Here is a 24,655-nt window from a genome sequence, read left to right on the forward strand (position 1 = left end):
ATGAACATGAAGTGGATTATTTGGATCCTTTAAAATTATGTTATAGCGGAGAGACATTTTAGCCCAATTGCAAGAATGTCCTACAGATGAGTTTGTTCTGACCTTGAACAGTACTGTCATCATCTCCCTAGTGGAAAAAGAAACCCTTCAAATTCAAATCTAGCAGCACAACAAAATAAGTGCAGCCCATTCAGTTAGAAAAAAATAAAAACAGGAAATGAGGATTTCATCCTAATTTTAAATGTTACGAAGCATTTAAGAGCCTGCAGATAGCATCTGTTTAAAAACATTATATAAGAAGTGCTCTGGATCAAATCAAGGTTCAGCACTTGATTCCCACAATAGCTACCAGATGCTAAGGGAAACCTTCAGAAAGGAGTTGGATTCAGTAATTTCTCTTGCTTTCTTCCTAAGCAACTGGGATTCAGCATCAGTTCCCTCTAATGTTTCAGAAATGCAGAATCATCAGGACGAAAAATCTTGGCAGCTTGAGCCAGCAACAAATGGGGGAAAATGTGTGCTGCTTGTCTTTTGTTTATCCTGCTCTAAAAGGAGATATTTCTAAGGCTTAAGTTCAATACTTTCACTATTCAATTTTTGCATTGTTTTCCTTGATATTGTGTAATTATAAGTCATGTTGTGGTGGCTGTATCTAAAAGAGGGGGGGAAACCCCAGTATTTAATTTAGGGATTAAAATACACGTCCTTGAACTGTATATATAGCCAGTTCAATCTAGTGGTTAAGGCACCAGGCTAGAAACTGGGAGACTGTGAATTCTAGTACCACCTTAAGCATGAAAGCTGGCTGGGTGATTTTTGGGCCAGTCACTCTCTCTCAGCCAAATCCAGCTCACAAGTTGTTGTGGGGAAAGAGGAGAAGGAAGGGGTAGTATGTTGCTGTTGGGACAACAACAACAACAACAATAATAATAATGTAGCCCACCAGATTCCATGTTGGGACTCTTGAGTAGATGGGGGCAAAAATCTGACTCCCCCCTCTTTTATTTTATTTTTTCTTTTCCTTTCTTTTTTGGGGGGGCAGGAGTGAGTAGTTTAGAGTTTGGAATAGTTTGGTCCAAACGTCTGCCTTAACCTTTGCTGTTGTTTAAAATGTGATGAAAAATTTTGTATCACAAGCTGACAGGAACTGTGTTCGTCTAATATAGTGATGGTAAACCTTTTAGACACTGAGTGCCCAAAAAACACCCCGCCCTCACTCGCCCCCTGCCCCGCCCACCTGCAGGGCCAGCTGCTTCCATGGCCCACCACAAATCGCCCAGGTGGCCCTGCAGCACCATGGCAGCTAAGTCCTCTGCCCGCACCCCGCAGCATCATGTGTGACGGGGTGCGAGGGCGGAGTCTTGTCCCTGCTGCCCGTCTGCCATGTCCTTGGCTGTGCTGCTCCGTGTGGGCCACGCCTGGGGGCTACTCTCCTCTGGGGGGGCTGCTGGTGAGGAGGGGGCCACAGGGGAAGGTGGGGCTGGGGCAATGGTGCGCGTGCCCACAGAGAGGGCTCTGAGTGCCACCTCTGGCACCTGTGCCATAGGTTCGCCACTACTGGTCTAATATATGAATTGAAGAATGAGTGCACCAGAAGACTCATCCAACTAAAAGAATTGGAATAGGCACAGCTAGATGGGAAGTAAAAAGGCTGATCAAAAGAGAGAAAAAATAACATCTGCTTGGACCTGCTGCCTTGCAGGTATGTTGGAATACAATTCTCAGAATTCCCAGGCCTGCAATTGAGCAATGCAGTCTTGACACACATCTAGAGAGCTGTTCTAGTGTGTCAAATGTGTCTTCATTCTTAAAGGGAGCCCTGTGCATCAAACGTTGCCTTCATGTAATTGAATGCCTTACGTACCGTAAACCCAAGCAATGCAGATGACTTCAAAGATGGCAAGAAAGAGAAGGCACGTGCCGCTGGCTGCATAATAATCAAACAGCTGGAAGATGTACATCCCACCCTACAAGAACCACAAAGCAAAAGGGTCAGAACCCAAAGCAACAAACATGCAGGTAGTCCTTGTCTTAAAACCATTCATTTAATGACCATTTTAAGTTATGGCAGCAGTGGGAAAAAAAGTTTTTCCACTGACAATCACTGCAGTATCCCCATGGTCACATGATCAAAATTGGATGCTTGGCCATGAGCTCATATTTATGACGGTTCAGTGTCCTGGGATCATGTAATCCCCTTTTGTGACCTTCTGACAAGCAAAATGAAGTGGGAAGCCAGATTCACTTAACAACCATGTTACTAACTTAACAACTGCACTGATACACCGAACAACTGTGCCAAGAAAAATTGTAAAATGCAGCAAAATTCACTTAACACTTAACTGTCTTGCTTAACAATGGAAATTTTGGGCTCACCTGTGCTTGTACATCCAGGACTACCTGCACATATTATTTCTCATTCTGTGCTATATAAATCAAAGAATGAGTAAAAGAATTTCTTGCTTTAGCTTTAAAACAAAAAGCTAACGCCAAAATCTGAACCTATTAACTTCTTTGGAGGAAAAAAAACCCTATTGCCTGAGGCATGTTTTCATAAATTTGCAGTCTAGTTACTCGTCTGGCATCTACTCCTCTTCTCCCAATCAGTAAAAAACTGCAAGCATTTTATAAATGGCCTTTATCCTACATCCAGTCTTATAGGATAAAAGGTTTGTGGTCACCATTCTGATTTCTCTCCAGTTGGAATTTGAGTTGAGACACAAGCAACAAGAAAAGAAAGCATTATCTCTAGAAGTGCAATTGGCATACTGCATGTTGAGGAAAACCAGCTGCCAAACCTCATCCAGACCTCAGAGATACCGATGATTGAGCAAGTGAGGAAACCATGAATTAGCTGTCCAGGAAAAAAAAGAGGGATGTGATAACTTTTGATTTAAGGAGACAAAATCCCAGTAGAAATCTGAACTGGTTCAAGATTAATTTTCAAATGCAGTCTTTGAAAACCTGTCATTCCCATCCCTTTCAAGCTCTTGAGGGACATCAGGTCCTACTCTCAGATCAGAGGGTTGAATTGTAACCAATGACAGCAAGCAGTCAAAGGCCTCCTGGAGCTGTCCAAGGTTCAAGAGTTGTCTCAATCTTTCTCACAACTCTCCACTCCTGCTTTTTCCATGCAACTTTGCTTTCTCCTGTGATGCTCCTCCTTGGTGTCATACAAATTCAGTAAGCATTCTTAGTATTTCTGAATTGGTTGATGCAGTTAAATGATAGAGAGCTGAAGATAATTATTTACTTATTCAATTATTACTTATTGCTTCTTTAGGTTTCTATTGCTTCTTTAGCATATTCTATTAGCATCCATCTACATACTTAAAATCTATGTGGTAATCTTCCTCTCCTCTCCTCTCCTCTCCCATTTGTCTTCTTCTTCTGATAACATGGCTTCATGTCATCCTCCTTTAAGTAAGAAGCTCTTTCTCCTACTTACCCCAGAATAAGAGTAAGAAATAAGGATAAAAATCTCATATCATTGTAGTTGTCTCCCTACCCATATTACTCCTTCATTAAAATATTTTTTCATGTCCTGGATAACGAATCTCATTACCTGCAGTAGGCTCTTCTATATTTGGTTATGATCAATTGATCATTAAAGTTCCATTTTCAAGTTTCAATTAAAAAATAATACCAAAATGACTATACTGATTATAGACCTTCCGCAACTTAAGCCCACTATGCTGTCTGCAATAAGTATCTATGAAGGAAGCAAAATAGCACACTTGTTATTTTGAGTAGCAATCACAAAGGAAATAGCCATGTGGTCTGGTCATGGCTTTAAAAAAATGGAGAAACAAAAATGCCATATATTTTTTTTAAAAAAAATCCTGTTCAAGTGTTGACCAAGTTCAAATTGTAATTGTGCACATGTGATATTTCCATAGACTGTATGCATATCTATTAGCAAGGGTATATCCTTCCTTCCTTCCTTCCTTCCTTCCTTCCTTCCTTCCTTCCTTCCTTCCTATTTATTTATTTATCTTTTTTATCAATCAAATTTTGAAACAGTTCATCTCCTTCATAGAAGGACAGAATGGATTTAATCTGTTTCCAGAAATTTCACAGATGATATTATGTGTGACCTTGTAGACATCGGATTACAGAAATAAGTATCCCTAAATATTGGGATGATAATTATAACTCAAGGACATTCTAAAAGCAAGCACAAAACAGGATTGTGATTTCTTGGAATAGGTGCCAGAAAATAGGAATGAATACTGGAGGAAGAGAAGAGAATGTATGTAAATTGAATGCATTTTATGATCTGATGATCATTTGGGTAACTTAATCATGTGGGCTGAAATGTTGGAGGATAGTTGCTAATATTACAGTAGTAACATATATTTTGCAGTTGTATTTCTTCCTCCCACTGACCTCCTCTTCTCACCTCCGTGACCAGCAGCAAGCCAATAAGATAGCAAATCACAGCAATCCCCAGGATCAGCAGCTCTCTACGTCCTTTCTTACGGAAGACCTCCGGGAACAAGTCAACAATGGCAGTCACTAAGCTCTCGACACAGACAAACTGGGGAAGAGAGAATGTCAGAAGACCAAATTCCAAATTTTCCCTTTGTTGGCTCTTAATCTCTTTAGCTTTCTTCCTCTCTCTTTTCTTTCTTTGCTAGTTAAGAGCTTCCTGTAGCAATTTTAGCACATATGTATTCCTAGATTAGGTTGTGATATATTGCTACAAGTCAGAGATTTTCCCATCATTTTCAATATACCCCAGATGGGATTTAAGAATTCTTTCTACACACACACAAGAAATCATAAGTTTTGTCTATGGAGGGCCTCTAATTCTTGGGATTTTTCTGTCAAAATCTGTTAAAATCCAGAGTCTGCTGGACAACCCAAGAGCTTCAAGAACAGCATTTAGCTAATAGGATCAGTATAATAAACCATCCACTGATGGTCAGTATAATAAACCATCCACTGACATTATATGCCTGGTGGCCATGTGTATCATAAATGAACATATGAGTAAATCCTTTGCCAACTTCTTATTTCTTTCTTTCTTAAAAGCTACTTGAGAAAAAGCAGTTCAATTTGAAAAGGTGAAAGAATCCATCACAAGAGAGCTTACATCTGCATTTGTGCTACAAAGAATCTGTGCATCTTTGTTGCATCAGATCAAAGTTCTGTTCTCCAAATTTATATAAACAATTAATGCTGAGCATCATTTACTCATGGGGCTCCTTTCTTTCCAAAGAAGAAAACTGTATTTCTTCTGCAAGATGTATTACATACAAAGATATAAAAATATTCTACATTCTAAGAATACATTAGAGGGTCTTATTTTTTTTTTTATTAAAAAAATCATACTTGACTATCCAGCCCCAAGAAGATCAACATAAGGAAGAACAAACAGGCCCACAGCTGAGATACAGGCATCATGGTTACTGCTTTGGGATAGGCAATAAATGCTAGGCCAGGACCTGTCAATCAAAGAAAAAGAAACAAAGCAATGTTCTATTAGCTTAAGCTAAAGAACCAGCATCCTTTCAACAGTTATTAGATCACAGTTCCTGTTAAAACTTTATCCCAGTGGATATGATGATTGGAGTTGAATGGGAATTCATGCAAAGAACACCGGTTTTCAGCTTCTGCCTTATCAAACATGCTTACTGGATTAAGATAGACAAATACACAGTTATCAGGGACTACCTGTGTTTCTCAATCTAGTGCCTCCCAGGTATGGGAGACAAAATCAGATGAATGTGGAGAACATCAACAAAATCAGACATACGTGAGTTTCTCTACCCATCTTGTAGAGAAATTATATGGAAGGCCTCCTCCAAGTTAGCATATGTGACAACTCACAGAATTCCAGCCAGCATGACCAAAACAGAAAATTAGATTGGGAAAGAGAGTCTTATGCTTATGTCATGGCTCCTATTCCTAAAGTATAGAATTTATATTTAGGTATCTCCTTCTGCAGCCATCAGATCCTTACCTGATTCAGCTACTTTTGAAATGGGGACATTTTGTTCCTGTGCCATGAAGCCCAACACAGAGAAGATGGCGAAACCCGCCACAAAGCTTGTGGCACTGTTCAAGAAACAGAGCATGAAGGAATCTCTGTTGAAAATTCCAGAGAGAGAGAAATTGAATCAGATAAAGCAACAGTCACATAATCAGTATGAAACAGAATCTGCCTTTGAGGAATAGCTCACAATCTGTGTTCTCACCATAGAACACAATCAGGTTTTCTGGGCATCCAGGAAAATGGAAGTGCTGGATTGGTTGTCATAGTAACCCAACATTAGGCCCTTTCCCTCCTACTGTATGTCTTCTGGACTGCACTGCTGATCATAACAGGTAATCCTTGACTTATGACCATTTGTTTAATAGTTCAATATGTTCAATATTATAACAGTGCTAAAAAAAAGTCCAGTCCTTGAACTTACAGTGTTGTACTGTTGTACCACACCCACGTTCCCATGATTACAATTCAGGCACTTGGCAACAGTGTGTGTTTATAACCAATTGTGGTGTCCTGTGGTGACCACAATTTGAGACTTTTTTTTTTTTTTTTGCTGTCTCTGGAAAAAAGCTGCCCATTTGCAAGAATAGGTTGGTATTTATCATCATGGTGTTTGTCTAAGATTCCTTTGGAAAAGTTTACACATCCATACCATACAGCATATCATAGAAGCATAGAATGAGAGTTGGAGGAGATTTTAGAAGTCATCTAGTCATGAAAGGCTTTGTCAAGAGCTTTGCTGAACTTTAAATAGACCATATCTATGGCATTCCCATGATCTACTAAGATAGTAACTTAGGAATTGTTGGTAGTCAGCTTGTATACTATACACTTAGTATGTCGATGAAGATTCTCAGTCATTCAGGTAAAGTTGTCTGGAAGTTGAGTCATGGCAACTGGACTATACATTTAGTAAACTGTTATTTAATTTCATTATGTGAGGTTAATTTACAGTTAGAGTTAAAGACTGGTAGAAACTTAATAATTCAAGTTTTAACTAAGAATTACTAAAATGGCATTTTTATTATTATGGTTGGTCATGCAGTCAACCAGATGTTTAGACTGGATTTGGCATTTTTACCTACCTATCAAGTCCTTCCCAAGGACCTGGGATAGGCAGATGTTGTCATGTGATGGGGTTAAAGATATTGCTAGAATATGTAAGCTGTTTCAAGTAAAGTTGCCTTTTGCAATCAACTGATCATGAATTTGTCAATACTGATGGTGTTCAAGAGGTACTCCAATTATTTTGGGATTATACCCAAGGCATCTATTACTATTGGCACTATCTTTGCTTTCTTTTATCACAGCTGTTTTACTTCTACTTGAATGTTTATTTGTTCACCCTTAATTATTGTTAAAGTTTTGCTTTATTCCCTTTATTGTTTTGGAACGCATTTCCAATTAGATTAGACAGTTTAAGCTATGTTTGTGTTTGTATGTAAGCATGTGAGAGGCAGAGAGATAGAGAGAATCCATAGACACACAAATACATATATGTTCTTAAAGTATATTTTCTTACAAATATTGATAATTGAACCAGAAGAAATACATACATGCAAAGAAAACAAAGCAAACATAAAATTATGTCTTACTAGAATATACATTACAGAATGTATAAAATATACAGGTAGTCCTAGATTTACAATAGTTCATTTAGTGATTGTTCAAAGTTATAACAGCTCTGAAAAACGTGACTTATGACTGTTTTTCACAGTTACGACCTTTGCACCTTCCCCATGGTCACGTGATTAAAATTCAGATGCTTAGCAACTGGTTCATATTTATGACCATTATTGTGTCTCAGGGTCATGTGATCACCTTTTGTGACCTTCTGAGAACCAAAGTCAATGGGGAAGCCAGATTCACTTAACGACCGTGTTACTAATTTAAAAAGTGCAGTGATTCACTGAACAACTGTGTCAAGAAAGGTTGTAAAATGGGGCAAAACTCATTTAACAAATGTCTCACTTAACAGTAGAAATTTTGGGCTCAATTGTGGCCTTAAATTGAGGATTACCTGTATTAAGAGATATTACAGTGATAGATTAGATATCTGTGTGTGTGTGTGTGTGTCTATATCTATATTTACAGAAATGAGTGAATGGTTGTTACATGATGTAGGTAGCAAGATAGAGGACTGAACTGCAATGATGTGAACTATTCCAGAAGATCCTGCATTCCAGAAGAACTGTCAGACCACAGAGAAATATATATTAAAGAATTCAGTGGATTACAAACACAGATAGGAAACACGCAATGACTGATACTACAAAACACTAAAAGTCTGCAGAAATTAAAAGTGATGTTTTACTTCTACCTGTAACAATTGTTGTTATATTTGTTGTAGCTGCCAAGTGCTGTCAAGCATCCCTGACAAATGGCATATGAAAAGAAGATCTGTGTGCCTGCATCCATCCATACCTGAAACAAGAAAAGGACAATAATTCTACAGTCAGGAAGTAGATCATCAAGAAGAACGTGTTAACAGCCGATGCCATCCCTAGAAAACAATTAGGGAAGAAGTAGAAGTTGTAAAAGATTTCCTTGGTTCAAAAATTCACAGAGATGGTAGCGGTATCCACGAAATAGAGAAGAATTTCCTACATATGAGAAAGATTGTGATAGATCTATTTAGATATTAAAGTATAGATGCATCACACTGAAAAAAAATGCATGTGCTTTTCTAGTTGCAACACATGGCTGAGAAAGTGGAACCAGCAGAAAGACTTAATGAAGGAAAAAAGGATGCCTTTGAATTCTGCTGCTAGAAAATTTGTTGAGAATACTTTGGACTGTCTTTGAAGAGGAACAAATAATTCAGTATAGTTCAATACAGAACAGTATTACTGTTCACTAGAAGCATCAATATTGAAGCTAAAGCTCAAATATTTTGCATATGTAATGCAAAGGCAAGAGTAGCTACTGTAGAGAAGATCCCAAGGCTTGGAAAAAATTAAAGTCAATGGGAAAAGAAGTCAACAGAAGATAAGGGGGTTGCTATAATCACTGATGACACAAACAGGAGCTTACAAGAACTTAAAGAAGCAGTTACATTGGACCATAAAAAGGTGGAAGTGATGGAACAATTGATCAAAGCACAAGGAAGCATCACTGAAAAATTCACAAAACATACATGTATAAATCAAAATCTAAAACCTTTTACTTTCATAATTGAAGTAGTCATTGCCTATTTGTCTAAAAATTATAGGAGCTGAAGTCCAACACATGCCATGTGGAAAATAATTGAGTTGCAGAAGAAACAAACTGCATTCTCATGAACACACACATTCTTGGAATACTCGACAGAGACTCTAAATAGTCTGAAAGTAGAATATCTAAAAGACTACCTCTCAAGTGTAAACTTGTCTGTGTACTCAATCAACATTAAATTTTCTAGACTTAGCTATGTCATTCCAGTGTCAGAAGTCCAGCAAGTGAATGTGTGAGATGATAAAATACAAAAATAAAACCAGCAAAAATAGTACTTTTGTGTTTTTTTAACATTTACAACTTAATTTTGTAAACTGCTTTGTTATATCTCTAAGAGTTAAATATAAATTTAACAAATAATAATAGTAATAGTAATAATAGTAATAATAATAATAATATTTGGCAGACTGGTGCCCTACCCAAAAATCTTGGACGGCACTTAGAAAATCTGCTCATTGACAAAATTTCCTTCTGGCCATTGCAAAAGGTCACACCACACATACACTTGCCAATACATCACAACATCCAAGGTTCTTGGGAAAAACTCAACGCATATGAAGGCCAACACCAGTGATGATTTCACATTGTTGGTGTATTTAATAATAACAAACAACCATTTATATGTTTGAGGACTACTTAATTTGAATGTGTGCATCAGTTTTGGTTGGTTGGTTGAGGGGTTTTTTTTTACTTCTAGCTTGATCTGGATTTATAAGGTATTTTATTGTTATTTTATTTGTTTTAATATTTATTTATTTATTAAATTTATATGCTGCCCATCTCTCCGATAGGTTGACTCCAGGGAGATGGGTGGCATCTTTTGTTTGTGGTTAATTCTCTTTTGGAGTGGCTCAAAAAAGTCACTCCACACTGACTGTGTGACTCAAAAAGAAAGTAAAAGTATTCCAATAATAAGGGATAAAAACCTGATCAGCTGAACCTTCCCCATTTCAAAATTAGCAGTGAAACCCAAATTGCATCCAATTCAAAGTAAATCATAGTAAAATAAATTTAAAGGCACACCCTAAGAAATCTTTTTGCTGGGTTTCTCTTGCTAGGAACACCAGTCTCTTGGGGGAAATTTGGATATTAGACATGAGAAACCTGACCCAGTAAATTGGAAGAGACATTATCTTTCTCTTGCCTAATCATTTTCACTTAGGACTTGGCAAAACCATCTGTCAGATGCTGAATATTTAATAGAAGAGTCTGCAGTGCTGTGCCTTAAATGGCAGTAACCGAGTATGTCCATATCTGTGTACATCTTTCAGTGAAGCTGGGGCTGCTTTTTAGGAAAGGCCCTTTGCCTTTACAATGGCGTGCTTGGACCTGTCTTTCAAACATTAGATTTCCCCTAAATGACTAAAATAACTTTGTCTAGGATCTAACAGCACACAGCACAGATGAATAATGAAAAGCACAGTAGTCCAACATGACATGTACATACAGGTTGGAGAGGGCCTCTGAAACACAGCACTTGGGAACACGGTTCCTGCTAGCTGGGTTTGCTACAAATTAGAATTCAGCCATACCTTCAGGACCACAAGTTCTCTGCCTCTAGTATTAAGCCCTGTTCAGAGATTCCTATCTCCATCCCTCACTCCTTATTGTACAATGTCTCTGAAGGATTCTCCAGGCCAGCTCTCTTCTGTATTATATGAGCTGTTAGGTGGGCAAATACAGTGGTGGCTTTGAAATATCTTTTCTGGGACGATGTACCTAGTAACCTCATTTATTTGTTTGAATTTTTTCATTAGACTTCCATGGTACACTGTGACTATTGGATGGTTTCGAAGATTACAAAACATATTGAAGAATTGCTAGGGCCCAAGCTGAATGCTTCCAAGTTATTCAGAGTGCTGCCATGGGACAGCTCTTAATGTATGTGTTGCAATTTTCCCCACCATAGCAATTTCCAGATGCATCAGACCATGACGCTCATCATCCCCAGCTACACATCACAACAGTGGCTAGGGACAACAGGTGTTTAAGCCAATGCACCTGGAGAGGACCCAAAAGGGAAAGTGATAGATGGTATTTTATGCTTTCATGTGCATTTTGTTTGACTGGATTTATTAGGTCACGCTTAAGATGTTATATTACTGACAATCCCTCAGGTAAGCAGTTAAGAGTAAGCATGTCAAATAAATCTTTCAAAGATTTCTTTTCAAGCAAATGGTGCAATCATCCAGAAAGGAATTTGTTGCAACAGGAATGAGCAAGCAATCATCCACAGGGTCTGCTAGAATTCTCTTGAAAGATTCTTCTCCTTAAACATCACATTTAAAAAATGAATGCTTGGGAAAATTGTACGCAAAACCTGAATATCTTAGGGAAAGATGTATATACGATAGGCCCAAAATAGGTTGCCTGCGCAACATATGGCAGGCAAAATCAATACAAATTATCCTGTGTGAATGTTTGCATAAATTTGTAGATAATGCAAAATTTTAAGAGAAAGGAGCAACACCAAATAAATGACAACAACTAAGTGTAGACCAGTCCATGCTCCCTATATTAGTTAGGAAGGAATTTTGATCTTATGAAATTCATCTGCCCCTATTTTCATAGAATTCTGAGGACATCAAAAATCATTCTGACCTGGCCAATAAAAGGTCATCATTTCTTTAAAGCAGCCACATCTTTTTCCAGGTCTTTGTCAAGCCTGAAAAATGCCTCTGCTTTAAAAGTCACTTAGTTTTAATGACATGACTTAGCAAAGCTTCAATAGCACTTTCAGGTTTGTGCAGGAATATTGTTGTCCCTGAAAAATTGGAAGCACATCTGTCAAATCCATTTGAAATGTGCATGATCTGCCTATTGAAACGCAATAGAAGTGACAACTCACCTGAGGATCAGCCAACCTGGAAAGATCTGGGTTTAAGTAGAATATAATTCCATCTAAGGCCCCAGGGAGAGTGACTCCTCGAATTAGCAGCACAATCAACATTAGGTAAGGGAAAGTGGCAGTGAAGTAGACTACCTGTGAATAAAGCAGAAGAAGCCTCAAAAAAACTAGTAAATAGGTTATTTACAGGGTTATTAACAGACACCGGAAGAGAATAGAGGCAGGCAATCTCTGGCCATAAGTCTGCATGAAGACTTTCAACCAATTGTTACAGCCCCACTGACCACAACTTCAGAAAAACAAAAAAACCTCTGACTCCTTGAAATGGGGGAAAATCCTAGCCTCATGTAATGCATATGATTTGGCTTCAGTTATTTTGCACCCTTAGCAAGTTAATACTAAAAGGCAGACACTTTTCACCACTTTGATATCTTCATTGTCAATTCTCTAGGCTGGTTGTTTTATCTGTTGTCAATAGTTTGGTCTCCTTTGTATTGAATTTTAGTCCCATTTTTCATTGTGCTGCTTTACTTTTATTACTAGAGTTTGCAGGATATTTGCATTTCTGGCTATCAAAGCAATGTCATTAGCACAGAGTAGGCCATATTATTGATGTTTCTTCCCCCAATTTTAAACCCATGTTCATCTTTTTACAAGCCCACTTCTCTTAATAAATATTCAGAATATAGGTTGAATAATTAAGGGGGAAAATATGCAGCCTGGTCTCACACCTTTGGTAACTTGGAATCATATTTCACCATGTTCTGTCCATACAGTGTCTTGTATATAAGTTTCCCATGAGGACAATGAGATGTTCTGATTTTTTAAAGCACATTTGACAACTCAGTGTGATCCACACAATCAATGCTCTTTTTATAATCAATGAAGCACATAATGACTTTCTTTGGGTATTCTTTGGCTTTCTCAATTACCCAGTTGCATCAGAAATAACTTGGCATATTAGGCAGCCTTTTCTAAAGCCACTTTGAACATCTGTGTTTCTCTTTTTCCATGTAAGGCTTGAATCTGTTTTGGATTATCCTACTATTTTCTAATATGTGAAATTAAGAATATTGCTAACACTCTGTTAAGTCTCCCTTTTTTGATATTGCAATGTAGCGTGACCTCTTTCAATCTGTTAGCCAATATGTCACCTTCCAAATTTATTGGCATAACTTTTTAGAACATTTACTATTCCTTCTTCTATTGCTTGCCATGTTTCTGTGGGCAGAATGGGAAAACTTGCTGCGGACAATTTGCTGTGGCCAACTCACCACAGGACAACACAGCACAGCCAACTTGTTGCAGGACAACTTCCCACAGGACAATTGGACAATTCAATTAAATTATTTCAAATAAATAAAAAAACATTTTAATTTTTGCAGTTCAAATTTCATTTTGTCCTTCCTTTTGCATCCTTTCTTTAATGATTCTAGTACAGTGGTTCTCAATCTTTTTAATGCTGCGACCCCCAACCGGTCGTAAGTTGAGGACTACTCAACCAGTCGTAAGTCGAGGACTACTCAACTGGTGCAGCACCATTTGCAGAATGGGACTTTTGGCGGGCTCAGCAGGGCAGAGACAGCCTGGACAATTCCTATTGGCTTTTGAAAGCCAATAGAATTAGACTCTATTCAAGAGAGTCTATTCTATTGGCTTTCAAAAGCCAATAGAATAAAAGGGAGTAGCACAGCTAAGGAAAAGGGGGAAAAAATGGTGGACTGCGTTGTTTGGCGACCCCCGTGAAATGGTCGTTCGACCCCAAATGGGGTCCCGACCCACAGGTTGAGAACCACTGTTCTAGTACTATTTCTTTGTTATTAGTGTAATGCTTGTCCTGCAGTGAGTTGTCCCACAATGAGTTGACCATGGATAATTGTCCCATAGCGAGTTGGCCGCAGCAAGTTGGTTGTGGTGCGTTGGTCATGGCGAGTTGGCCGTGGTGATTTGGCAGTGGTGAGTTGGCTGTGGCGAGTTGGCAGTGGTGAGTTGGCCGTGTCAAGTTGACTGTGGTGAGCTGGCTGTGGTGAGTTGGCTATGGTGAGTTGGCCATGGCAAATTGTCATAGACTGTTCTGTGGGTATTCCATCCTGTAACCTTTTGACTTGATAATAACCATAATGAATTGAACTAATTGAACCTTATATTTTCTTTGTCCTTCCAAAAGAAATAGCACTACCTATTTTAAATTATGGTAGTGCAGGCAGCTTGTGTTTCCTGGCCTACAAGAAGAGCATGATGGAACTGACAGAATTGCGAAATGTCCAATGTTATAACAGCAGTACATGATGCAAGTACATTTTGAAATCCATGCACTAGTCTCTGTGTTGTCCCAGAATCAATAAAAGTATGTTCTTTTCCCTGAACAGTATTCATTTGCATTCTGAATTTTCTTAATTCAATGTAACTTTAATGCAATGCTAATTTAATCATACTGATGCTTTCTATTACCACTGCATCCTATAATGTAAGTAGCCAAGCGGGAATATACTTATATTCCACATTATGTGTTTTGGCTTTCAATTAAGGAATATCAGTTAAAATCTTGAATTTGCCTTGTCTGACCTATATTTCTCATTTCTATCCTGGCAAATACCAAAACGTCTGACAAAAATGTTAAATGAAATTGAATACTAACAATTTAAAAACACAGATTAATATGAATAATAATATAATGATTAACAGTTGGTAAAGAGCTATGTCTTTACAGGTCTTTTCAAAATGTGGAGACCAAATGCAACTTCCAAGAAACTGATATCATAAACCTGGGGGCAAATGCAAGAGAAGACTAATATATCTCCTGCTTGCCGAATGATGGGCCTCTAGCAATGATGGGAATATTCTCAGAAAGGACTCTTTTAATAATCAGACACTTTCTTAACTGCAACTGTGCTCCTAACTGTTCATAGCTTTAAAAATTAATGCCAACTTTAATTGTGCCTAGTAGGAATTGGCAACCAATGCCATTAGGGATTGGTTAGCAGTGTAGCTGTGCATTTTATAGCAGCTGCAACGTCCACATACTTTTCAAGGATGGACCCATTTAGTCAACATGCAGTAGTCAGGTTGGGATGCAACCAAAGCACAAACAAAACCAACATTCAGATCCACTATTCATCTACAACACCTCTATTTTATCCAGATGTAACATCAGATTGTTTTCCTCATCTAATCTATTATCAACTTAGGCAACATTCAAAAGTATGAATGCTTCACTGAAATTGAGTGGAATGATGTAATATTCCAGGAGACCTCCTCCAGCAGTTCCATAGAACATCAGAGTCAAAATAGTCTAAAGATTAAACAATAGTTTTCCAACACTGCCTCTAAAAAGGACCCAACAGGAAAGAAAAGAATTATTGTTAACAATGTTTCTCAAACCCAATCCCACAAATGGTTTAGATATACCATCAACAATAGTAAGTTTCTAATGTTGGCTACTTTAATAGTTCTGGGAAATCCAGAAGCAGGAGGACTCTTGCCTCTGCATTCCAACAACTGGTGAAACCTAGAATAGGATGTTTCTACAGGAATTTTACAAAGGTTGAACAATACTATTGATACATCAAATGCTAGTATACTGTACCTGCCCTCCATGAATTTTCCTATGTAGTGATGTATTGAAAAAATTCTCACAAGTGAATGCAATTCTTGAAATGAATGCAGGTCTAAGCTACAGTTTTTGATTGGACAATGTGAGCCAACTATGAACTAGATCAATTTTTTTCAATCTGGAGTCTTTCACAATTCCTATCACTGTGTACCACACCATTAGGAGTGATGGGATTCGTAATCTGAAACATCTGAAGGTACACAATTGAGGGAAGTTGATTGCGATGAAACTATTTTGCAAAGGTATTGCTATAAGAATTACGGCCGGGGCTTTGACCTTTTTCTCAGGCCTTAATGCCCACTAAAATGGAATCATATAATATTCCCCCTCCACACAGACATGAATATATGTCCATGCATACTTTCATGCTGCTGCTCTCCAATGCAAGAAGACTGACAGGACACATGCAATCTAAGCATTAACCAAGCACAGGGTAACTCCTACTTTGCCAGTGGACTTGACTCCTTTCCAGATGCAGAAATAGCAGATGATCCAGGCCAGCATGAGGCAGAGAGCCAATTCCCAGCGCACAGTGCCCAGATTGTGAATACCTTCTGTTATTTTCAGCGTACGCCTCCTAAGAGGAGAGATGGAAGGATGGGAAAGTGAAGCATCTTTCTGCCAGCTCCTATTAACCCTTCATACCTGCTTCCTTGACAGCTCTTCCTCACTAAAAGCCTTTAATTTAACTTGACCATTGCAGAATAGACACAACAGTATCTGTTAGCCCTTCAAAGTCCTCAAGCCGTAAACCACAAACTGTTATTAACACTACTTTTACTGTAAGCTATAGAAACAGAATCTTGCACGTCTGAAAGCTCTTCTCCCTGTTTTACTTTCCAGAAAAGGGTTCCTTCTGAGATGTTCCCATGCCAACTTTCCTTGTGTGGGCTGAGGTACCTTACACATGATGATTGTCAAGGCTGCAGCTCTTCCTCCTGTCTCTCAAGGTAATTCTCACAGACCATCTTAGAAGAACAATGATGGTGCTAGTCAGACTTGCTACAGACTGTACTGTCTTTATTGGTGACAGAGTATTGAGAAAGAGAGAAAATGTGTTGATGATACTGATAAGCTTATAGATAGACAATGGCATGTATTTCCCACTTGCCTTCATAAAATTTAGGCACTTTCCCCAGAAATTAATCAATGATTAATGAGGTTAGAGCTGATCACATGTACATTCCTCTTCAAAGAGACAGTGGGGGTGGGGAAAAAACAGCATAATATTTATACAGTATAGTTTGGCACTATGATTCAACAGGGAAAACTGGTCAATTTTTGCAATTTTGCAATAAAAATTGCAAATGCAGAAAGCCCTAGTCCTATGAAGTATTTCATTTAGAGCCCACTACTATTATCACGTCACCATCAGGTTGCTTTCCTGTTTTCTGTTTGTTTACCTTCTCTTATTAATCTAAATATTTGGATTTTTCTCTCTGCTACTCTCAAAACAGCCTCTTGCCCAGCCATCACTGCAACTGCAATAATATCTGAGCTCAGGAGGAAACATAAGATAAAAATGTGACAAATAAATACATTAATAAAGTCTACCAATAATTTATATGCCTCACATTATTTTAGAGGTTTTTCTTCTGGGATGATGCTGTCCAGATGTTTAGGACAGTAAAGAAAGCTGGTAGGAACAGGGGGAAAACAACCATCAATTACAGATGATGTAGAGTACAGTGCTGCCATCTTGATATTTTTTAACCACCCCCTGCAGACACCCCTGGGATGGTGGATATGTTGTACATGTATACAATTCCTGCTTTTTCTGTAGGCCTCATTATTTCAAAAACCTGAGGATGTTTTCCCCACCTGCAACCTGCAATACTATGAATTTCCTTCTCCTTAAGCTTCAGCATGGCCAAATCTACACATATCCCCTCTAAATCCCAGGGAAAGGGTTTAGGGAAAGGAAATAAATAACCCAAACAATTAAAATACATACTCCCAAAACTCGATAACTGGAGAGGGGGCATTAGTATTATTTCCAGGATCAGAACCATTCAGAGAGTCCACACAGTACTCTGCCAAGAGAGAGAGAGAGAGAGAGATGTATGAATAAGAACAGATCTTAAAGGTCAAGTGATCCAACCCCATAATCAGTGCAAATCTACAATCTGTTTAGAACATCTATTCAGGACCCAAACTGTCTGGTTTGGTACAGCAACCAAACAGGACAAGTACAGACTCCAATGAACAGTTAAGTTTGCAGAAAGAACAATTGCAACCAACCTGCCTCCTACAGAAGATCAGTATATTGAGCGAGTCAGGAGGAGGGCTGAGAAAATATCTACAGACCCCTCACATTCTGGACATAAGCTGTTCCAACTTCTTCCCTCAGGATGGCGCTATAGGGGATTGTAGGCCAAAACAACTAGACATAAAACAGTTTTTTCCCTCTTGCCATCAGTCTGCTAGACACCTAATTCTCTCAGTGCTGCCTAATGTCTATTAACCCATATAGTGTGGCTGTAATATTACTGTTTATCCTTCTTATTATCTCCTTTACTCCCCCTTTTATTGGCCTTATTATTATTATTATTTTGTTGCTTTGCATGTACACTGAGTGCTTTTGTACTGGAGATAAATTCCTTGGGTCACACTTGGCCAAATAAAGTATTCAATTCAATTCAACTTTGCTGAGATACTTTTAGCAAAATAGATGTTTCTGCTCCAAGAAAACTGACTCTGAGAGAGAGCCTAAGGCTATATTAAAACATCCATCCTTCCTTTTATTGGATTCCTCTTGTCTGGTGCTCCTGAAGGACATGGCAGTTCCTCAAACATATATGAAATCCAGATGTCTCTGGAATGTAGATTGTTATCAAGTCATGCTGACTGTTGTAATTTAGGATTGCAGACCCAAACCCCTTCCTTCCTCTGCACATTTGCCTCTCTGTGTACATTCTGTCCCCCACACCCCTTTTCATGTATGCAGTTGCCCCAGACAGCTGTTTGTAAAAACATCTAGAGACAGAGTGCACTACCAAAGCATCTAAGAGGGTTAGATAAATAGAGGATGAGAGGATATTATGGAAAAAAGTGTGACTAATGTAGAGAAGAAAAAGCAGGAGAAAGGTCATGAAGTACAGAATGGGTAACTGTCGAATATTTTGTGTACTGTGCTTTAAGGGGTTTGGAAGTGTAAAGAGGAAGGACTGAGTAGCTAAAAGGGGAAAAGTTTACTTTGGGTGTCAATATGCTGTGTTGCAAGGAAGTTGCTTCTAATAAACAAGTTGTAGATCAATTTAGTCAGGCAAATACATGTTGTTACAGAACCAAATGTTACTATTTTTGTGAAAAAATAATATTGGTTTTATTTCTCTTGAATAGAAAATGATGCACCACATAAAAGAAATAGAATTGAAATTGGATCAACCGTTTCTATATTGCCAGAGTGCCTGTGCAGAAAATGTTGACAGTTTGGCACTTATTTTTTATTTTATTTGTTTATTACATTTTCATCCTACCTTTACTACTTTAAAGGTAACTCAAGGCAGCGAATATACATAATACTCCTTACTCCTACTATTTACTTCACAACAGCCACACTGTGAAGTGTGTTGGGCTGAAGGAGAGTTACAGCTTTCATGACTAGAACTCACAGCCCACTGATTTTTAGCCTGGTGCTTTAGGCACAAGATCAAACTGACTTCTCAAACCCGATGACTTGAAAAACTAAAATTCAGGTATGTTTACCTGTAAAGGTAACTTTTGGTTATGTAGTTCAGCAGAAGTTTGTATTGTCATAGGTAGGAGAGATTTGCTGCATAAGACCTGAGGAAATTGAATGGATGGGTTACACCACTACATCTAATCTACTTCCAGGTCCTTCTTCAGAGAATGTGGTTATTGACATTGTAGGACGCCTTGATGGGATTCCAGTGAGTTGCCATTGTGCTAAAATGTTGATTGAATATTATAAGTGGCCATAAGTAGCTTTGATATCACTCTTCAGCGGGAATTACTGAATGTTGTTCTGTTGCTTTTAGTAGGGAAGGTGATTCTAAAGTGTTAGTCTCTAATAATAGGAGGCAATTTACTTATGAAAATGTTTAGCAGAGAATAAAATTATACATCAATGTATTATTATCAAACAAATGAGAGACTAACACTTTTGAGAGATTCAACAGAATCTGAAAGATAGACTACTTAGAGCAAAGTTATAAGGAAAAAGTTAGGAATCCTTGATTATGGAATATTGGCAATTATATGCCATTGAATAACACAGAGAAGTATTGCATGGAAGTTCTGGCATCGAAAAGGCAAGATGGTGGAAGGGTCATGATGCAAGCCTTCTTTGCATCACCATCACCATCATCAACAACACACACACATACCAGTGGATGCCAATGCATGGGAGAGACCAGGTGAATATGGCTGGCTCAGAAGATCAAAGCCAGAAGCTGACTTAGGAAGGCAGATGAGGAAAAGAGTGGAGAAGACATAGAGAAATTGTAAAAGTATAGGCCAGTGTGGTGGCACTAAGAGTTAGAAATGTAAATGTGTTTGTGGTGTAAAAGATTTTAAAATATAGGTACTAGAGATAAAAGCGATATAGTAGTAGATCTATATCCCTTTGTAAATGTTTTAAAAGAAATGGTCTTCATATTTACAAACTGTTGGGTGTGGGTGGGGTAGAAAGTTCCCACTTTGCTATAAGATAGGGATGAGCACAGAGAAAAAAGGAACAGGCCTCCAATAGCACGACTGTGGCTACTATTTTGACTTTTGGCACATATCTCCTCATTTATTATTTAACTAATCCTTATTATTTAATTAAACAGAAAGGAGGTAGTGCACCGGCAACCTTTGACGGTGCTGTATGAGCCCCAGGTTGACTGACCAAATCACCTTCACAGGAGGTAAAGTTGAACAAAATCAGTGAGAAGTTGAAGCTGAAAGATGGCCAGTCCAAACAAGACATCTGCCAATTTGGACAAACCATTGTGTTATGTAAAAGCTGAATAATGCAATGTTATGAGGGAGAGAAATGTACCTTCTGCCTATAAGGAATTTAGGAGAGTAAGCCAGCAGGAAGACAGGAGTAGCCAAAAAGGAGGTTTGGCTGTCGATATACTACATTGTGAGGAAGCTGCACCTGATAAATATTGTGTCAGGTTTATTACTGCCTAGGGGACACAACAGAAACATGGAGGAATATATAATATTGCATACCATCCTGTAAATTTCTGTATCTGCTAGGACATAACCTAGTGGTGCCATCAATGGAGGACTTAGAAGTTTGGGATACTAGCTAAGGCAGGAGTGTCAAACTCACAATGTCACGTGACATGTCGTGACATATCGCGACTTTGCCATGGCCGGCAATGGGGTGGGTGCGGTTTTGCTATGATGCATCTGGTCCCTGGGCCGCCACTTTGAGCTAAAGGATTCCCAAAGACAGCAAGATGGAGTAATTACTTTTCAAAGGATGTGAAGTGTCTATTACTACCATCTCTGGGAAGGCAACCCCTCTGATACAACACTAAATCTGGGGTTTAAAATTATCTAATTGCATTGCTGTCTCCTAGAGGTGAATAGAGAAAAGATGCATAAAGAAAAGAACAGAGATAGGAGGCTGTGTCTTCAGTGGGACATAAACATCAACATCTGGTTGTAGGAAGTTATAGAAGGCAAGAGAATGGCCTTGAGAGACAGGAGGCGAAGGCAATGGTCAGATAAAAGAGGTCTGAGTCGAATGTAATGTGAATAAATGTCTCACAAAGATGAGATGGTGGAAATGCATTCAATCTTGTAAGATTCTATTAGTGTAGATTAACATTAAAATATTACAGATTTAGATGATATTGATTTAGTCTGATCTACCTTGAAGGGTGGACTGATGGAGGATGGAGAATAATATTCATATTCTATATTCCCTGCTCCCCAGAGAAAGGAGATAAAGTGAATATGCAAAGCAGAGTATACCAGACCACGAAAAATGTTCAGAGGTCAACCTGAATCATTATTGGGCCGTCTTGCTTTTCCAGGGCTTATCAATTTCCACAAAAATTAAACAAATAGAATTCTGCCTAAATAAAGATACAGCCTGATGTTGAGGAATACTGGGAGTCATAAAAGGGTCAAGCTTGAAGACCCCTGATGTAGCCTCTCTGCTTCCTATCCCAACAAAGCCAACACAAATCTGGTGGTTGCAATCCACCTATCATTTTGCAACTTTCCCTTATTGAGGAGTTACATCAGCCTCCCAACCTGAACCAGAAGTTCTACAATTTTAAAAAGTCTTTTTTTACATAAGGAATATATTTTCTAAGTGAAAGCATGCTAAGGTTGTTCAATTTCAGGAAGTTCACACCCCACATATGTAACACATTTACGGAGTCAGAGAAAGAAAACATAACATGCCATTGACCTAAAGCAGTGTTTCCCAAACTTGACAACTTTAACATAAGGAGACTTCAGCTCCTAGAATTTCCCAGCCTTGCCTACTGGAGAATTTTGGGGGTTGAAGTCCACACATCTTAAAGCTGCCAAAGTTCAGAATCCTTGACCTAAAGACATTAGTGCACATATTATGAGTCCATGCTGTCTTGTCACTCAAAGCCAATAATAGATTTACTGTTATTACTGTTGTTATTATTTGCTGCAGCCAGTTGCAGCCAAGGGTATTCATGCACCTACCTGAGTTCCAGTAATTATTGCAATTAGCCCAGGGTAAGACAGCTGAGAAGGAGTTAAAGAGATAAAATAGGGCCCAAGACAGAATGACAATGTAATAAATATTCAGGTAAGATTCAATCACTTGGGAAGCATATCCAATTCCTGAAAGAAGAGAAAAGACAGGTAAGAGTTAAATCAGGAAATGGGAACCGGGCAACTGGTTTTGATTCAATGAGTGTTGATTACAGCGTAGATGGAGTCCCGGTCATTCTTCATGATAGAACTGTGCAGAAGCTGTGTTTACATAAAGCATCAAGCCATGGATAACCAAAGTTTGATTTCTTCAGTCACCACTTTTCTATGTTCACATGTCACAATGAACCAACTATTAGCAATACTAGCTAGAGTTGCAATAATATGCTAGCTAAAATCTATAGCCCTTGGACAACATCCAAGAGACAGTAAGATCCTCCCCTCCAAGATCAGGGATAAGACATGAAGAAGGAAGAAGAGGAGAAATCTAATATTGTTTTTTACAGCCTGTTTGTTATGAATTTTTGGAGGCAAAACTCAGCACAGAAAGAACCATTTTTATTTAAAAAAATGGTTCAGTGTCCTTGATCTACATCTCAAACAAAATTGTTAGATTGAGCATTGTTGATGAAATATGTATTTATCATCACATGCAGTTTGGCCTTTAGATTGGTCATGCATCATAGCCCAAACATAGCTCATTTGGAATATAAACAATAGAAAGCCTGTGGGAGGATTTAACTCTTCTTTGCTGATGCTTCTGGATGCTAACAATATACATGAGACAAAATGAAATACTCTGGAGAAAAATAGATTACATAGGTCTATGCAATGTAAACTATAGGTACTTTCACACTGTTTCATTGTATTAAACCGCCTTAACTTTAGGTCTGAACTTTAGAGTACAGGGGTTAGGCACCTTGCACACTTATTCTTTGCCCCACCCTAATTTATTGGTTCCTCTTTTGATACCATTCCAAATGTTTAGGCTGGCCCAGCTTGGTTAAAAAAAATCTGCAATGATGCAGCGATGTTTCTATCAGAATGTTTTTCAATAACCATAGTCAGAAATACCATTTTCAGTTTGGCAGTTTAAATTTGGGGGGGATAACTGTCATAATCTGTGCTTTGTTTGCACCAACGTGCATCATATAAATAAAAGATTTTTTTAAACCCTACCAATATGCAATGGTGGCGCAGTGGTTAAAATGCAGTACTGCAGGCTACTTCTTCTGATTACCATCTGCCGGCAGTTCAATTCTCACTGGCTCAAGATTGACTCAGCCCTCCATCCTTAACATGACTGGTAAAATGAAGATCCTGATAGTTGGGGGAAATATGCTGATTCTGTAACTGCTTAGAGAGGGCTGAAGCACTGTGAAGTGCTATATAAAAGTCCAAGTGCTATTGCTATTTCAAAAAACTTGCTTTTCAGATTTCTCTTATAAAGTTGTTTGTAGAGCAAAGTATATAAGTTAGTGTACAATTCATAAAATTTGTTCATATTCTGACTTTCTTACAGTTGTGACCATTAGACAAATTTTACTGAGGATTATCTCTTTTGTATTTCTGCCAACCCGTCTCATTTTGCTGCGTGAGATAGACCCAATGAGCACCCTCCCACTCCATATCCAGGAGCGGATTGGGATTGGTCTTTAATCACATTCAGCACTGGTTGTAATCCTTCATCACATCTGGAAAACAGCAGAAGACTTAAGTTAGGGGTCTTCAAACTTGGCCCTTTTATGACTTGTGGACTTCAACTCCCAGAATTTCTCAGCTGAGGAATTCTGGGAGTTGAAGTCCACAAGTCATAAAAGGCCAAGTTTGAGGACCCCTGACTTAAGGAATGCTGAGCTGGCTGAGTAGCATAAAGAGGGGAATGGAAAAGGAACAGCTAAGAAGCTCTACCTGGTCCAGGAAGAGTAAGCTGGGGGACAGAGTGGAGGAGGAACCTGGTATGCAGCTGTGTGTCCTAGCAGTACAAATGGCTGGCTATATGATATGTGATGTATCATCAGTTACTACAACATCACCCAAAATGAGTAGATATCTGTAACTGTGCAATCCAGCTCTCTTGCACTTCTCTGTACACAAGAGTAAAACTACAATGGCCCTTGATCTCCAAACCGCTATTTATAACTTGGTTCAAAATGTCCTCCCGTATTAGAGCTGAAGACAAACAACTTGTGACTGTGGAATCCTGGAAGTTGAAGTCCACAAGTTTTAAAGTTGCCAGGTTTGGAGATTTCTGCTTTAGTATATTCAATGTTATTCCTATTTTCCTCAGTCCATCTTCTAAGCCAAGAAGAAGAAG

General features: G+C 38.5%; 1 protein-coding gene across 3 annotated transcripts in view; it reads right to left on the minus strand.

The window, feature by feature from the left end:
* Positions 1 to 24,655, minus strand: part of LOC120303743 (sodium- and chloride-dependent betaine transporter-like) — a 51,062-nt gene that overhangs the window by 16,511 nt on the left and 9,896 nt on the right. For all 3 annotated transcript variants that reach the window (XR_005555529.1, XR_005555530.1, XM_039333466.1), the window contains exons 4-12: positions 22,327 to 22,467; positions 17,627 to 17,705; positions 16,117 to 16,249; positions 12,060 to 12,194; positions 8,319 to 8,422; positions 5,969 to 6,093; positions 5,338 to 5,450; positions 4,403 to 4,540; positions 1,865 to 1,967 (exon numbers count right to left, since the gene is read on the minus strand). Coding sequence is in view for 1 of the 3 variants with exons in the window: in XM_039333466.1 (XP_039189400.1) it covers positions 1,865 to 1,967; positions 4,403 to 4,540; positions 5,338 to 5,450; positions 5,969 to 6,093; positions 8,319 to 8,422; positions 12,060 to 12,194; positions 16,117 to 16,249; positions 17,627 to 17,705; positions 22,327 to 22,467 (1,071 nt within the window). In the remaining 2 variants the exon portion in view is untranslated. The remainder of the gene's footprint in view (positions 1 to 1,864; positions 1,968 to 4,402; positions 4,541 to 5,337; positions 5,451 to 5,968; positions 6,094 to 8,318; positions 8,423 to 12,059; positions 12,195 to 16,116; positions 16,250 to 17,626; positions 17,706 to 22,326; positions 22,468 to 24,655) is intronic.

The sequence above is a fragment of the Crotalus tigris genome, unplaced genomic scaffold (genome assembly GCF_016545835.1).
Source record: "Crotalus tigris isolate CLP2741 ecotype Arizona unplaced genomic scaffold, ASM1654583v1 scf7180000017625.6296891, whole genome shotgun sequence".
NCBI lineage: Eukaryota > Metazoa > Chordata > Lepidosauria > Squamata > Viperidae > Crotalus > Crotalus tigris.